The sequence below is a fragment of the Callionymus lyra genome, chromosome 5 (assembly GCF_982586985.1).
Source record: "Callionymus lyra chromosome 5, fCalLyr1.hap1.1, whole genome shotgun sequence".
In the NCBI taxonomy this organism is placed as follows: Eukaryota; Metazoa; Chordata; class Actinopteri; order Syngnathiformes; family Callionymidae; genus Callionymus; species Callionymus lyra.
This window is the reverse complement of record NC_141822.1, coordinates 34,643,014-34,658,221: the sequence shown is the minus strand read 5'-3', so window position 1 is coordinate 34,658,221 and position 15,208 is coordinate 34,643,014. Positions and strand designations below refer to the sequence as shown.

The following is a 15,208-nucleotide window of genomic DNA, read 5'->3' as shown; positions in this document are numbered from 1 at the left end:
TTAATTTGAAGTATAAATTGTTACACGTATTTGTACTATAAGTATTTTAATAATAATAAATCATATTAATTAATAATATACAAACAATAAGAAGCTGCATCATTTATTTTAGCTAAAATCATTGTTTTATTTCCAAACAATCAGGGTGTGGAAAGTAAGTGCTTGTGCTTAGAAATCCAGCCAGCAGCTACTTAAAACAGTCAAAGTGTTTTGCATTAGAGGAAAAAAAAAATGCTTTCAATTCAGATTGAAAAATGCATTTAGCAGCTTCTTCTAAATGTGATCCAACATCCTATCTCCTTTTAAGACTCTGACGAAGGGCCAAGTCTTTCATCTCCACACTTTCTGTTGTTTTCCATCCCTCTTCCCCTTCGTCCGGATCCTATTGATCCTTTTCCCTGTTAAATTCCGGCAAACATTAAAAGACTACGTTCGGGAAGAAGCCCTCACATGGTGACTCCCTGATAGTGGATTCTAGAGATACCATCCCTGCTGAAACTGCGGGTCAATTTCAATGACTTCCACTTCATCACCTGCATGGTTTTCAAACACAACACAACATTTTGTTCGCCCACTTAAATGGTTCCATACTTTCATACTAATTGTTGATTAAGTCAATGTTGATGTTGAATGGAAAAAGTTAGGTTTATATTATGATATTTGATTAATATAGGTCAATTAGCAAAGGTCCCCTCTTAAGTGGTTTTCCAACCATCCCAGTCCAAGACTTGACGCCCACAACTTTAGTCATGTGCTTAAACATGGCCCTTACCTTGGCTGGCGTCTCCCTGGCAGATTCTGAGTCTGACCAGCGGTGTTTGAGCTGGGAGGAGCTGGGCACACACTCACAGAACGTCTGCATGGGACACACAAACAGGACCACCAGTGTTGGTGTTTGCTCAAATCACATGTGCGCTCAGGCATGCATGCACATGCATACAAACGTGCATGACTGTTCAACAATAACACACACAGGTGATCCTCCTCATTTTAGCTCGCTGTGACGGTCGAACCCTCGCATCGGGTAGACGGATCCGTGTTGTGCATCTCAACGGTATCGTGATGGCAACACTCCCTGACAGGCACAATGTTTCCTCTTTCCAGAAACGTCTTCCTACACTCTCCAGCTTCTCTAAAAGAGTTGACCGAATAAAGCTTTTAATTCAAAGTGAGTCGGAAGACTTTGGGACTTCGTTCCAATCACAGGAGGCAGATCCTGCCAAATATAGTTTATTCTTCCTTTCTAAGTCTCACCTGAACCTGACCAGATTAAATGACACACCTGGTAACTTCTGCTGACACAAACCGAAACTCAGCAAGAATTGTGCGGTTTCCTCTCTGGTTTCTTCCCAAAGTTCAAATGCATATAGAGTAGATGACTCTTTATGTGAAGAAAGCATGGGAGTGATTGTGTGTCCTCATGAAGCGTGTGTTTATACTGAAGACCTGTCCAGGGTGTCATCTGCATCCCCACCTAATCAATGGAACAGAAGTCTGAAAAATGTTCCCCAATAAATCCCTATCATTCAAATTTTACCTATTTTTCATTATATTAAAAAAAAGTCAAATTCCAGGGGGTGGTGATTTGCGTCCATCCCAGCAACTTTGAGCAAACAGGTGGGGGAGACCCTGCACATGTTTTTAGTCAACCATCTGACTCACAGACTGACACTGTGATATGAGGCATCCAAAATGCTCAACTGGATGAATCATTTTGTGTTTGTTTGTTTTAATGACCTTGACTAATGTGTGAGTACAATGTTTCTTGCTAAATTATATACAGATAAACATACTGAACGCTTGTTGTATCATCTAAAGCTAACATAAGTTACACAAGTTAGCACAATTTGGCAAAAAGAGAGAAACATAGGAAGATGTTATGTGACCAGCAAATCTAGCAAATGGTTCCTGGTTGGGGTCACATGTTTATCTGAAACACTACCTTTTAACTCAGATAGAACGCCCAGTAATTATACAAGTGGAGGCTTTCTGAGCGATCCAAGAGAGCACATCATCCTGTGACCTTAAACGCTGCTGTGGAATTGCTCAATTAGCCAGGGACAATGGTGCCACATACACACACACACACACACACACACACACACACACACACACACACACACACACACACACACACACACACACACACACACACACACACACACACACACACACACACACACACACACTCACACACGTTTACCTGCTGAAAAATAGATGCGGTGTGCAATTAATCTAACAGGATTGGGAAGGTGGACATCAGGAGTAAAGGCCAGGCGAACGTGGCTCTAACTTAATGAGCAGATAAGAAACTTTCAAACTATACATCATGTGATGACTTTTAGAAAACAAAACAGCTCTAGAAACTGAAAAAAGAGCATAAAAACTGTTTTTTTTTAATTAGTTGTGTATAAATGGACTACCAGAGATTGAGAAGGCATATAATTGTTTTCGATTGCAAATTGTCGACCAACAGATCAACCTGTGAAGCAGCAAAAGAAGGGAAAACGTTGGCTAAAAAGGCAGGATGGAGTGTGATTTAAGTGAGCCGCTCTGAATCCTAATGAGAGGCCTCGAGGTCGGGCATAGAAATCCACGTCTGTTTTGCCTAAAACGCTGCAGCTGCCTGTGCAGGATACACAGAGGAGCCACAGATCGCGCAACAAACACAGAATCCACAGTAGCGCTGCCAACCATCCAGCCTCAAAGCCACGACTCTGCAATATAGCTTGTGTGCAATGTAGGGAGGGGGAGGACTGACGAAATAATGGTAGCTTTTTTTCCTCTTTAAAGAGTCATGAACAACATGGCGAGGGTTGTGTCGTGCAGCTGAAGCCCTCTCAGATCTGTGACGCGACCTTCTCATTATGCCGCGTCGCACGTTTTGTTCATTCCCGCTAAAGAGCTCACAGCAGTGACACACAGCTACATCTGAGGAGCTTCTTATTGTTGTTGCTGGTTGTCCTGTGGGCGATTTCTAATCTGACTCCATACGTTCTCCCCGCAGGGAAGATTTACTCTTAATAGAATATTTTTGACTGTTCATTGGACGCAGCTTATCTGCTCAATCCGCCTCAGCATGACGAGAGTGACTTTACTTGGTCTACATATGTGTGTGTGTGCAAACAAGAGGATTAGGTGTTTCATTCCAGAGTTGATGGTCGCTCCTTACAGGAAACATGCCTTGATACTTTATAAATGTGCTGGAAACGAAACACAAGCATATAAAGGACCATGAATCTTAAGAAATAACTGATTCAGATAAAACACAAGCCACATGAGGGTTAAACCGATATTTAGGACATATTTTTCATGTCAGATTAAATATTAAAGAACTCCACTTTTCCTTGTCACATACTTGCGGGACAAATCTTCTTTCAACAGACAGTTTCTTCTCACATCTTCATTTATAAATGTATTTAACTGGCAATGTGTTTTATATATACGTATATATTTCTTTCATTTTATAAATCTTCTTGTGGTGACAGTAACATTTCACAACTTAGCTATTCTGGGCCCACCTTTCAAAAAATCTGATCTGTTTTTACCTATTTTGATCTTTATTTGGCTGAAAAATTACAATTTTGAGTATTGAGTCACATTTTAGTTTTGATTTTTTTTTTCTAACTGAAGAAACTGTAGGAAAATGTGTTTTAAAAGTAGCTAATATTATGAAAATGGCATGTGAAAACCTCAACACACAAAGCAGAATTTAACTTAGCTCAGAGGCGTTTTGTTTGAGCCACTCTCACACACACGACACCCTTCAGGCAACTCCATTAGTTCATTTTGTGAGCGGCCCAGAGCGAGAACTCACCCAGACCTGTAATTTCTCTCCTCAACCTCTATTCACATGTTATTATATCACAAAGAATCACGTATTGGCAATTCAACGGCATTATTGCATGTTTGCACTAATCCTGGCTTCTTTAATACAAACACTGAATGCCCGTGTTAATGCGTGCGTCCGTGTGTTTGTGTGACAGCGACTTTAGCAAGGTGCGTTAAAGCCTCCAGCTCACTAAGCCGATGGAGTGAAAGAGGCTTTGCATATATTCACTTGTGGGCTTACTAATCATTTAACGCCGCGTGTAGACTGTTAAATGAGCGGACACAAGCTGGGCTGAATGATGGGAAAAAGAAACGTGACAAAAGCAGGAAGCTAAGTTGCCAAGACATGTTTCTGTCACATGTTGTCGGCTAACAGTGTAAACACCCTGAGCTGGACGATTATGACCATGTTGATCATGTTTGGGTCTAATGCACATCCAGATCTGTTCCAATACTGGTCTTAGAAACTACCCATGCACTGAATTTAAAAAAAAAAAATGAAATTAACAGTTAGAGAAGAAGAACTTCAGAATGAAAACCAACAACAGTCTCCCTTTAATTTGTTGTCAGAATCCTTTTTTTTTCACCTTCTTATTTTCACCCTCTTTCCATATGCTTCTGGTTCTGACCTGGCTGGAGGCTAATCATCAGTTACCCTTGGTCGTTCCTAAACCTTATCCATGAAGACAATATAGTTTACGTTTTATTTTTTCCTTCATTAAATATATCCCAGATGTTTTTTTTATGCTTTTGACTATTTTATATACACAGCTATGTATAATATATATACATATATATATATATATATATATATATATATATATATATATATACAGTATATATATATATATATAGTGCAATTATAGTGCAATTTACCAGTGTTTGTAAATTGAGATGAAAAACTACGTACAACAATTTAAAGCTCACATATGTTTAGCCTCATATTGCTACAATACTAATGATGCTAAAGATTTGTTAAAACTCACACAGTTAAAGAAATATAAAAATTTGATACCATTTTTGAAAATTATTATATTTTAAAATCTTTTTTTTTTTTTAATAATTTTCTATTCCAGTATTTACTTTCTCCTAATGCTTTTTAGAGAAGTTGATGTGCGAATGATGCTAAACATGCTAAAATGCTACTATGTCACTACAAGAGAGCTCAAATAATTTGAATAGGAAAACCACATGACGACAAAGTTGCTAATGTGTAAGAACTTAACTTCCATCTGTGTGACATTTTCAAATGATCCCACAAGTTTTTGTCTTCGGCAGAAATCAATTCTACACCACAGCTAGAGCCCATTACACTCCACTAAGTGTGCAATGTCAGAGGAACATTATCGTGACTGAGGGGACTGAATTAATCCTGTGACAAATATTCCATACTTGCTGTGCGAAATAATAAAGCACATAAATGATGAAACATTTTCATATCCAGAGCAAGCCTGCTGAAGAAGTGTCTTGCCATGAGATTGCTCCGCCTGAAAGATATTTCTCAGCACTCAATGGGGAGTTTGTCTTTTGTCCGACTTTAGAAAAGAATCTTCTGCATAATTTCCTAAAAATGAAGAGGAAATGTCTTTTATTTATCTTTGACGTGTGAAGTTCACAGAGAACTGCCAGTGTGGTAATGCATACATGTTATGCAAGCTGCTTGGTGGACACTGAACACTTGTAAATGTAGGACAGCTAATGATATTTCCTACTTTAATGCTTGTCGAGTTTGATGAAGTTTCTGGAAGACTTCTTTATTTCAAGAAAACATCAATTTGGGTTTTAATACATACAATACACATTTCTCATGTGTTTTATTTATTTATTTTAATTATCATACATCTATTTTTATAAATGAAGAATTACACTTACTCGTGTGTCAGCATGGAACCAGTGAGATACTACTGATCCAGTGGCTTTCATTTGAACTTGGACATCTCCAACCTAAGTCTATTCTTGTAATGAAATCCTCTCAATCCTGGACAGGACAAACAAAAGCGATGTAGTTCAAAAGTACCCTACACGCAAGATGGCATATCTGTGGTGTGTTGGTTCAACTCCCTAAAACTCGTCAACAAAACCATCCTGAATTGATTCTTGTTTTTCTGCATTCAGGGTTTTCTGTCTCAACACCATCTGCTCACAATAACCAGAGGTGTAAACTGTTTTTTCTCTTCCATTCTTCAGCCCACCTCATCACGACTCCCCTCTGGCCAAATAAAAAAGAGTAGCTCAGTACGTCAGTGCTTAGTGAAAGAATTTAGTTGAGGGGAGATAAAATGAAAGAAGAGCTGCCCTAAATATTATTTATGAAAATATAATAAGTGTCTTTATTTGTTCATGACGCAAACGTATCTTACTGTAACATGACATCTTACATTTTTAATATCATTTTCCTGTGAAATGTGGATTTAATTTCCACCCCAGTGTCATGTTGGTGATAATAGTTAACATTTTCTGATTGACCCTGGCTTCTTGAAAGTCCTCTGTACTTCCTCTTTCCACAGCTAGTTAGTTTTAGTTTTTAAAATTTCTCAGTGATATTAAAATTTAGTTCATTTTTCCCTACTTGTTGAAACACACATTTCACACACCGGGACACAATAAGATAACGATCTGAACATATCTGGGAAACAAAAATGAGATCACAAATAATATGTCTGCCAACATTTCTAGAAATGCTCTTCACCTTGATCTTAGTATGAAAAGGGAAGAAATAAGAGGAGAGGGGGCAGCGGGGATGAGTTCAATCCAAAGAGACAAATCACCCGTTCTACCCTCCACTGCCTGTCCTTGGCGTTCAACACGACAATCGGCAGCACACAGAGAGCGAATCTGTCACCCACTGTCCCTGAGACACTGAATTCAAAAAGATATTACTACAGCTTTTTTTATAAAACACACAATGAATTTGACGAGGGCGCTGACTGAAATGGCAAAAGGGCTGTTTGCTCACAGTTGGCCTGTCTTGGGTCATTAATGATCATGAGATAACGCTTCAGAAGCATTGTTCAACTCAAGTCCTGTCAAATAAACTTGAGTCGCCTCGAAACCTTTCTAACAGTAAACACACTGTATATTCTATTGGTCTTAAGAACATTCCATGGTGATGTGCAAGCGCATCATTTATATTTTTTATCTCGTTTAATTTCCATTAAATTTTTTCCCAGTTGAGAAGAAAATCGAGGAAGAGGAAGAGGAAGTAATGATACATATATTTATAAAAGCAAGGCCTGTTTACGAAGCAAAATACTTTCCTGGTGTTAATTTTCATCAATTTCTTTAACTGATCGATTTAATCTTTTCAACACCAAAGACAAAAATTGTGTTATGTTTGGGTTAAGGTTGACTCACTGATGATATTCAATACACCACCACAGTGGCAGTTGTATAAGAGCAAACTTAAATGTATGTGCATGTGGTGTTTGAAATACTCAAAGGGTTTAAATTTGTACATGTCAAATTCTGCTGCAGAAAACATGCCTCCAGACATCAACTGTAACATCACTAACTCGTGTATATACATGGACCAAACACAGACTTTCAACTGGAATGAAACATTGATTTGATGGTTCAGAGATTTCAAATATTATTATTATATTATATACAATCATTAGTGCACCATATGGATTTGGCCCCTGGGTTACCAATATGGTAAACCTCTCCCTTTCCACAGGGGTTTTTCCCAATGGATTTAAACATGCCATTGTGGAGCCTCTGCTCAAAAAACCAGGCTTAGACCCAACTGACCTCAGTAATTTCAGGCCTATTTCTAAGCTCCCTTTCTTGTCTAAGATCTTGGAGAAGGTGGTGTCTGAGCAGCTGTCTTTGTTCCTGGATCAGAGCGACATCCATGAGAAGTTTCAGTCTGGCTTCCGTAAACATCACTCTACGGAGACAGCTTTATTGAAAGTGTCCAGTGACATCATGATGTCGGCTGACTCTGGTAAATTCACTGTTCTGGTTCTCTTGGATCTGTCGTCAGCCTTTGACACAGTTGATCACCAGATCCTGCTGAGAAGACTAAGGGATGAAGTGGGACTGTCTGGGTCTGTGTTAGAATGGTTCTCATCTTACCTTTCTGGGCGAAGTTTTAGTGTATCTGCCAATCAAATGATTTTTCCTGAAAGTCGTTGTTGCTCCGGCCAGAAACTCCATCTCCCTATGATACTGGGACTGGCTATTAAACTTGGAGTACACAAAGCAAGAACCAGATGGCAAGTATGATTAAAATTCAATGCAATTCATAACTATTTTCCTTCCAGCACTTTGTCACGCTGACACACACCCTGGAATCTGAAGAAAAGGTCAAGTTGAGTCCTGTGAAGACTATTCAGCAGGGAACGGAAAATTGAATGCAAAATAATTTTACTTGTCATCCCTGACTCTTCCTTTAGAAAACACTTTAACAGTGCTGATTGCATCGAAGCACACCGACACAATCACCAGACGCACCTCGAGGGCGTAGAAAGACATGAGAAATCTACCGCTGCCTCTTTTTTTTTGTAAAGGTGCTCACTTGTTGTAACGGAAGAAAAATGATGAGACGCCTTTACTTAATGTATACGTCAGCCTTTGACACAGTTGATCACCAGATCCTGCTGAGAAGACTAAGGGATGAAGTGGGACTGTCTGGGTCTGTGTTAGAATGGTTCTCATCTTACCTTTCTGGGCGAAGTTTTAGTGTATCTGCCAATCAAATGAGGTCTGAATCGGCAGATCTGTTGTGTGGAGTCCCTCAAGGTTCTGTTCTGGGTCCTTTATTGTTTTTGCTGTACTTGATTCCCCTTGGTAAAATCATTCAGAGATTTCCAGATGTTTATTATCACATTTTTGCTGATGACATCCAGCTCTACTGCTCTTTTGACCCAACTGAGCCCCAAAGGCTGAACAGCTTAGTCAATTGTTTGCTAGAAATCAAACAATGGCTGAGTGAAAACACTTTACAGCTTAATGCGGACAAAACTGAAACTCTGGTGATTGCTCCTGATGATAAGATTCCAGGGTTGAGTCAGTACTTGGGTGACTTAGGTCAGTCTGTCAAACTGAGCCTGAGAAACCTGGGTGTTGTATTTGATAAAGACATGTCTCTTGTTCAACACTGCAGAAAACTGACCAGAAACTGTTTCCTTCAACTGAGAAAAATCTCTAAACTTAGGAAAATGTTGTCACAACATGATCTGGAGCTTGTAATCCATGCGTTTGTTTCTTCTCGTCTGGACTATTGTAACAGTTTGTTTTCATGTCTTAACAAGAAGGAGCTGTCTCGTCTGCAGTTGATTCAGAACTCTGCAGCGAGAATTCTGACCCGCTCAAGTAGGAGAACTCACATTTCTCCGATCCTTAAAACTCTTCACTGGCTTCCAGTTTCTTTCAGGATCAACTTTAAAATTCTGGTTCTTACTTTCAGAGCTATTCATGGTCAGGCTCCTCCTTACATCACTGATCTGATCCAGCCTTACACCCCAGCTCGGTCTCTGAGGTCTGTGGATCAGAATCTACTTATGGTTCCACGAACACGGCTCAGGACCAGAGGAGAGAAATCTTTTCAGGCTGTTGCTCCTAAGCTTTGGAACAATCTTCCTCTCTCTTTGCGCTTGATGGAGTCTACTGACTCCTTTAAGAAACATCTTAAGACGTTTCTATTTGTTCAGGCTTTTCCTTGAATTTCTCGAACTCCTGTGTTGTTCTCGGTGTTGTCTTGATCTTTGAAGTATGTACTGTTTTGAGTATTGTTTTGATTGTTAAAGCGCTTTGTGACCCTGGTCTCGAAAAGCGCTATATAAATAAATATTACTTACTTACTTACTTACTTATATGAGCGGATCAGTTCTTTTATTTTTCCTGAAAGTCGTTGTTGCTCCGGCCAGAAACTCCATCTCCCTATGATACTGGGACTGGCTATTAAACTTGGAGTACACAAAGCAAGAACCAGATGGCAAGTATGATTAAAATTCAATGCAATTCATAACTATTTTCCTTCCAGCACTTTGTCACGCTGACACACACCCTGGAATCTGAAGAAAAGGTCAAGTTGAGTCCTGTGAAGACTATTCAGCAGGGAACGGAAAATTGAATGCAAAATAATTTTACTTGTCATCCCTGACTCTTCCTTTAGAAAACACTTTAACAGTGCTGATTGCATCGAAGCACACCGACACAATCACCAGACGCACCTCGAGGGCGTAGAAAGACATGAGAAATCTACCGCTGCCTCTTTTTTTTTGTAAAGGTGCTCACTTGTTGTAACGGAAGAAAAATGATGAGACGCCTTTACTTAATGTATACATTTGCATACATCCCCACGTGGAAGCATACAAGCTGTATGAATAATGCATCCATGTTCACAGATACTTGTGTCTACTCTGCAGCTCCCTTACAGGATGACTTATGATTGTATCTGTAGCAGTGTGTTAAGGTGGCCTCATGTGTGTGTTTGCGTCTATCCATCTTTGTCTTTCCGTGCAATGGGAATACCCAATGTCTTGACAGTATGACCTTGGCAGAGAGTTCCAAATTTGATGCTGATGGTGCGAGACAAATCCACTCTTCACACGTGTGCAGGGGTGAGTTGCTCTCTACTTATGCGAAATAGAGCATTTGTTTGGATCCCGGCGCATGAGAGGGCAGAGCTGCGTGACTGAAGCATGTGTTGGTCGACTGCTATCGGGTGGTAAGTGCTGCCTGTTCACCGTTCTTGCTTCCCACCCCCTGAGGAGAGTTGTTCTGTTTGGGGTATTAGACTTCTAAGGTCATGGATTTCAGGAACTCTCTTGTAATAGCAATGAGTTGTTCTATCTGAAATAAAAAGACAACCATGATTTTTTCCGAAAGTATTTCACCAAAAAATCACTTGTCAAATACACATATATTTCAGAATTCATGATCATGTTTCGTGTTGTCCATGTGATGGAGAGTTTATCAAATAAAGTTTAATATTCGAGCACAGTGAGACCTGTTTTGTGTCAGTAATTCAATCAGAGTTGTGGAAACATTAGGAATTCAACCTGCAGGAACAGATATAAGGAGAAAGAATTTGACAGGGTATTAAATGCTGAGCAATATTTTTGACATTTATTGAGAACAACAAGTCTCCATGCTTAACAAATTAGTTCCATTGCTTTAAATGTCCTCCTACACATTCCTTCATCTGTCAACACTAGCAAATGAGAACAAATATTTAAAAAATAGGATGAATGGATTCTAATGAAAAAATGATATTGCAACATAGAGCAGGTGATTAAGTTGCATTGTTCAGAATAACCATCTGTATCCACCAATCATTGAAAGATTTTGTCATTCTTCAGCAGAAGAAGTTGGAATTATGCCCATGACTCCTGTGTGTGTTGTGTAACGGTGATCAAGAACAAAAAAAACACAGGTTGTTTCGTGGCGATCATTGCTAACAGCATTTATTTGAAATACTAAAATTCTAAAAAAGGATACTAACTTTCAAATACAATGAGTTGTCATTCACTAAAATATCGGCCTGAATCCTGAATCAAGACATTCTTCAGAGAAACAAACAAGTGAGCATAATTTTGCAGAAGCACAAGCAGAAAAGAACTGAGCGATTACTGAAAAAGGAGAGGGTCTAGTCCTGAACTCATACATGACATATTCACTCTCTAATATTTAAAAACCCTATTTGTTGCCAAACTCACACTAACTTTAAGAAACTTCCCTACTGATAGAAGACGAAGAAGATGAACAGAAGAAAAAGATGGATTCCAAAGTTGATATTCATGATCCATTCAAAATTGAATATGGTTAACAAACGACAGTTTTCCTCCAGTTTCATCGACACGTTAAGTCTTTTGAGCGGTTGAGGAGTGACGAGGAGGTGGTAGCGCCGCTGGCAAGCTCGCCTCATGAACAGCAAATTTAGCAGAACATCTATACGAAAATAAAACCTCTCAGAACAGAGTATGGCAGGAAGGTGATGCACAAGATAGAGGGGTCTCAAGGTGGAGTGTGTGGGCTGTTGTTGTTAGGTTTCCATTTGCAGCAGCAGTTCTAGTGACATTTGTAGCTCCCATTTGTGTAACTGTCTGCTGATGCATCGACAATATTCAAAGGTTCATGTTGATGCCTGCTGTTTCCGAGGATTTTCATTCAAACTATTTCACTAAAAGTAGCTTTTCCTCAAACAGGGGTTTGTTTGAACTGTTTAGGAAATAGTAAAGCGTGATAAATAAAACCAACATGGAAGTTAGTCTTTGCAGCGCTTTCACAGTAAAACCCTGCTTTATTTGTTACTTTAAAATTTGTTTGTGCACTTTTAATTAACCCCCCCCCCAATATTATATAGGATTTTGGAAGTGGTGAACTAGTAAGGGAGTTAAATAGTTTAAATAATTTTATTCGCCTGTGGTGGTGAGGATAAAGCTGAGCAAAAAATAGCTTAATTTTAAATTGTATTTGCATTTCTGTTTAATATGTTATCCCTCAATGTTCTATGTGGCATAGTGTACTGTAACAAATTCCAAAATAGTGGAATCCCTCCACTAATATTGGAATTAATAAAGAAAAAAACACACTTTGTTTTCTATCCATACCCTGCATAGTGTCACGTCTGCAGCGAGAATTCTGACCCGCTCAAGTAGAAGAACTCGAACATTTCCTCGATCCTTAAAACTCTTCACTGGCTTCCAGTTTCTTTCAGGATCAACTTTAAAATTCGAGTTCTTACTTTCAGAGCTATTCATGGTCAGGCTCCTCCTTACATCACTGATCTGATCCAGCATTACACCCCAGCTCGGGCTCTGAGGTCTGTGGATCAGAATCTACTGATGGTTCCACGCACACGGTTCAGGTCCAGAGGAGAGAAATCCTTCCAGTCTGTTGCTCCTAAGCTTGGAAACGATCTTCCTCTTCCTCTGTGCTTGAGTCTACTGACTCCTTCAAGAAACATCTTAAGAGATTTTTATTTGTTCAGGCTTCTCCTTGATTTTCTGGAACACCTGTTATGTTATCAGTATTATCTTGACCTTTAAAGTATATACTTTATTGAATATTGTTTTGAATGTTTAATTGTTTGTGACCCTGGTCTGGAAAAGCGCTATATAAATAAAAATTACTTACTTACTTACTTACATCATTTGATAAAAATAATGTTTCTTTGATGTGCCATGTTGCTGGCAATTATCGACATCAGAGTCATCTTACATTCGCAAAGAATGAACCTCTGGAGATTTCATTTTTCCCTTTGTAACTATATTTGATGATTTGCAGTAAAATATTTATGTTCCTACTTTTGAATTTGAACAGGATCTACACCCTTAGAGCCTTGCCAACTACTTTAGAAACATGGAAATGCACAAACAAGTGAGGGGGCACGTCAGCTGGTGTATTTTACACAGTAATTCGCTAACTGGCAATATGATGAGCATCATTCCAGTTACATTTTACATTTACGTGTCTCACATGTGGGTGTTTCAAAGCTTTCTTCTGCTGCAAATTAAAAAGTACTGGGTTGTGCCTTTCAATATACATATATTATGTACAATATAATACTGTTTTATTTTCCACACTGCAGAGAAGGGATGCGTCGAGAGTTGTCTGAAATGGGAACATGTAAAATGGTTCATGTGGTCACTAAAGGGCAACTAATGTGAAAACTCAACTCTCCTTACTCACTCAGATGTTTCAAATGTTGAAGTCTTCCTCTCCAAGATGCAGCAAGTCCTTCATCATGACCATGTTTTGAAGTTAATACTTTATAATGTTCTCCCCTGTCTGAAATCTTCGGGAACAAAAGTTTAAGAGACTGATGTCCATTATGACGTAATAATTGTCTTCACTCCTCCTCCTCCAGCAAGGTCTGATCACAGCGAGTCCCTTGGATGTGGAGACTTACGGGATTGATGACACGCGATGACTAACCTTGATGCTTGACCAATCACAACAGAGTGGTCGTGGTTATGGTAAATGTGAGTTAATCTCCAGAAAAGTGTTTTCAGTAAGCAGGGCTCAATCGCATTTTCTAATGCAAATATTCCAATTAAAAGACAGTTTTTTGTAAGCAGAAGCAAAATGATGAGAAATATATAGAAAATGAGGATGAAAAAAGGTGGGTATGGACAGTATATCATAACTAGGTCAAGCAAAGAACAGGGCTGCTGTGTAGTTACATTACAAACATGGAAAGGGATTTGCTTTGAGGTTTTACAAATGATCAATGGGATACGATGCTGACTCAGGACACAAGCTTAGACTGCTTTAATAAAAGTGCTGCTACCTTGATCCAAACCTAAGCTAAGCTTAAATAAACATTACTTAAAGATTACATTAAAGATCTTTTGGAATATTTTACTTAGTTGTTTACATTTTACTTAATTGTTTACTAAGAATATTGTACGTGCAAGAGTAAACTATACTCTGTCTATGTATCAACTGATTTTCTGGAACTCCTGTGTTTGTCTTATGAGTTTTGTCAAGTATATAATTTAACTGTATATTGTTTTTGATTGTTAAAGCGCTTTGTGACCTTAGAAATAACCATTACTTAATTACTTACAATACGTAGTGGAGTTCATAACATACAAAGTACACGTATATTATAATGATGGCAGCATCAGTGTTTTTTACCACCAAGTTTATTATTACCTTTTACAACCACAAAAGTCAAATTGTATTAATTACACTCTATTACAGGACATGCACTCAAAGATGACAAGAGCAAAAAAAAAGACATGTTAATGCTAAACAGTTGTAATCTAGACTGAAGTTCAAGTGCATTATCACAGACTGACAAATACAATACACTAGTTAGCACATTTCTGCAGTGTGTTTACAAGCCTTCAAGTTTCATATTATGTTTGTTCACAAATGTATAAAGTTGTTGGACACATATATAAAAAGAGGACATTGGAAATTGAATTATTTTCCAAAATCCATTAGCCTTAGTTTGGAGGAAAGATAAAAGTTGTTGCAGCTTTTTCATTATTAAGTTATGAATCCTCAAAGATAGATAGTTCTGGACGCCACAAAATCCGTTTATCAATGTGCCTGAAAACTTTTTTTGCTAACAGACAGATACACATTGGCAATCACATGACCTCCTGAGCCAAGGTAATATATTTAATAAAAAATATCAATAAGAAAAAACATACAAATTAACATCATAAGAACAGATGCAGAGGTCCATGATTAAGATAGCGTACTTAAAATGTATGAGGATAGTTTGTGTTTGAAGAAAGAATCAAGGCATGTTCATTTGAATTTTTGAAACATGTTAATGACATGGCCAAGGTCTTCTGAACAGCGGCAACAGACGACATAAACATGACTGGCTGGCCCAGACTTTAAACCTTTTAAAAGAAGAGTAATAATTATCACATTCTGCTGATGACAATCCCCCCAGAGTTATGAGATT

General features: G+C 38.5%; 1 protein-coding gene across 2 annotated transcripts in view; it reads right to left on the bottom strand.

Moving 5' to 3' along the window:
• fibcd1b (fibrinogen C domain containing 1b) overlaps positions 1 to 15,208 on the bottom strand; it is a 112,450-nt gene that overhangs the window by 74,403 nt on the left and 22,839 nt on the right. The window contains exon 2 of one of the 2 annotated variants that reach the window (XM_087792141.1): positions 773 to 856. The exons of the other annotated variant lie outside the window; for it this stretch is intronic. Coding sequence (XP_087648267.1) covers positions 773 to 856 — 84 coding nt within the window. The remainder of the gene's footprint in view (positions 1 to 772; positions 857 to 15,208) is intronic. 2 annotated transcript variants of the gene reach the window in all.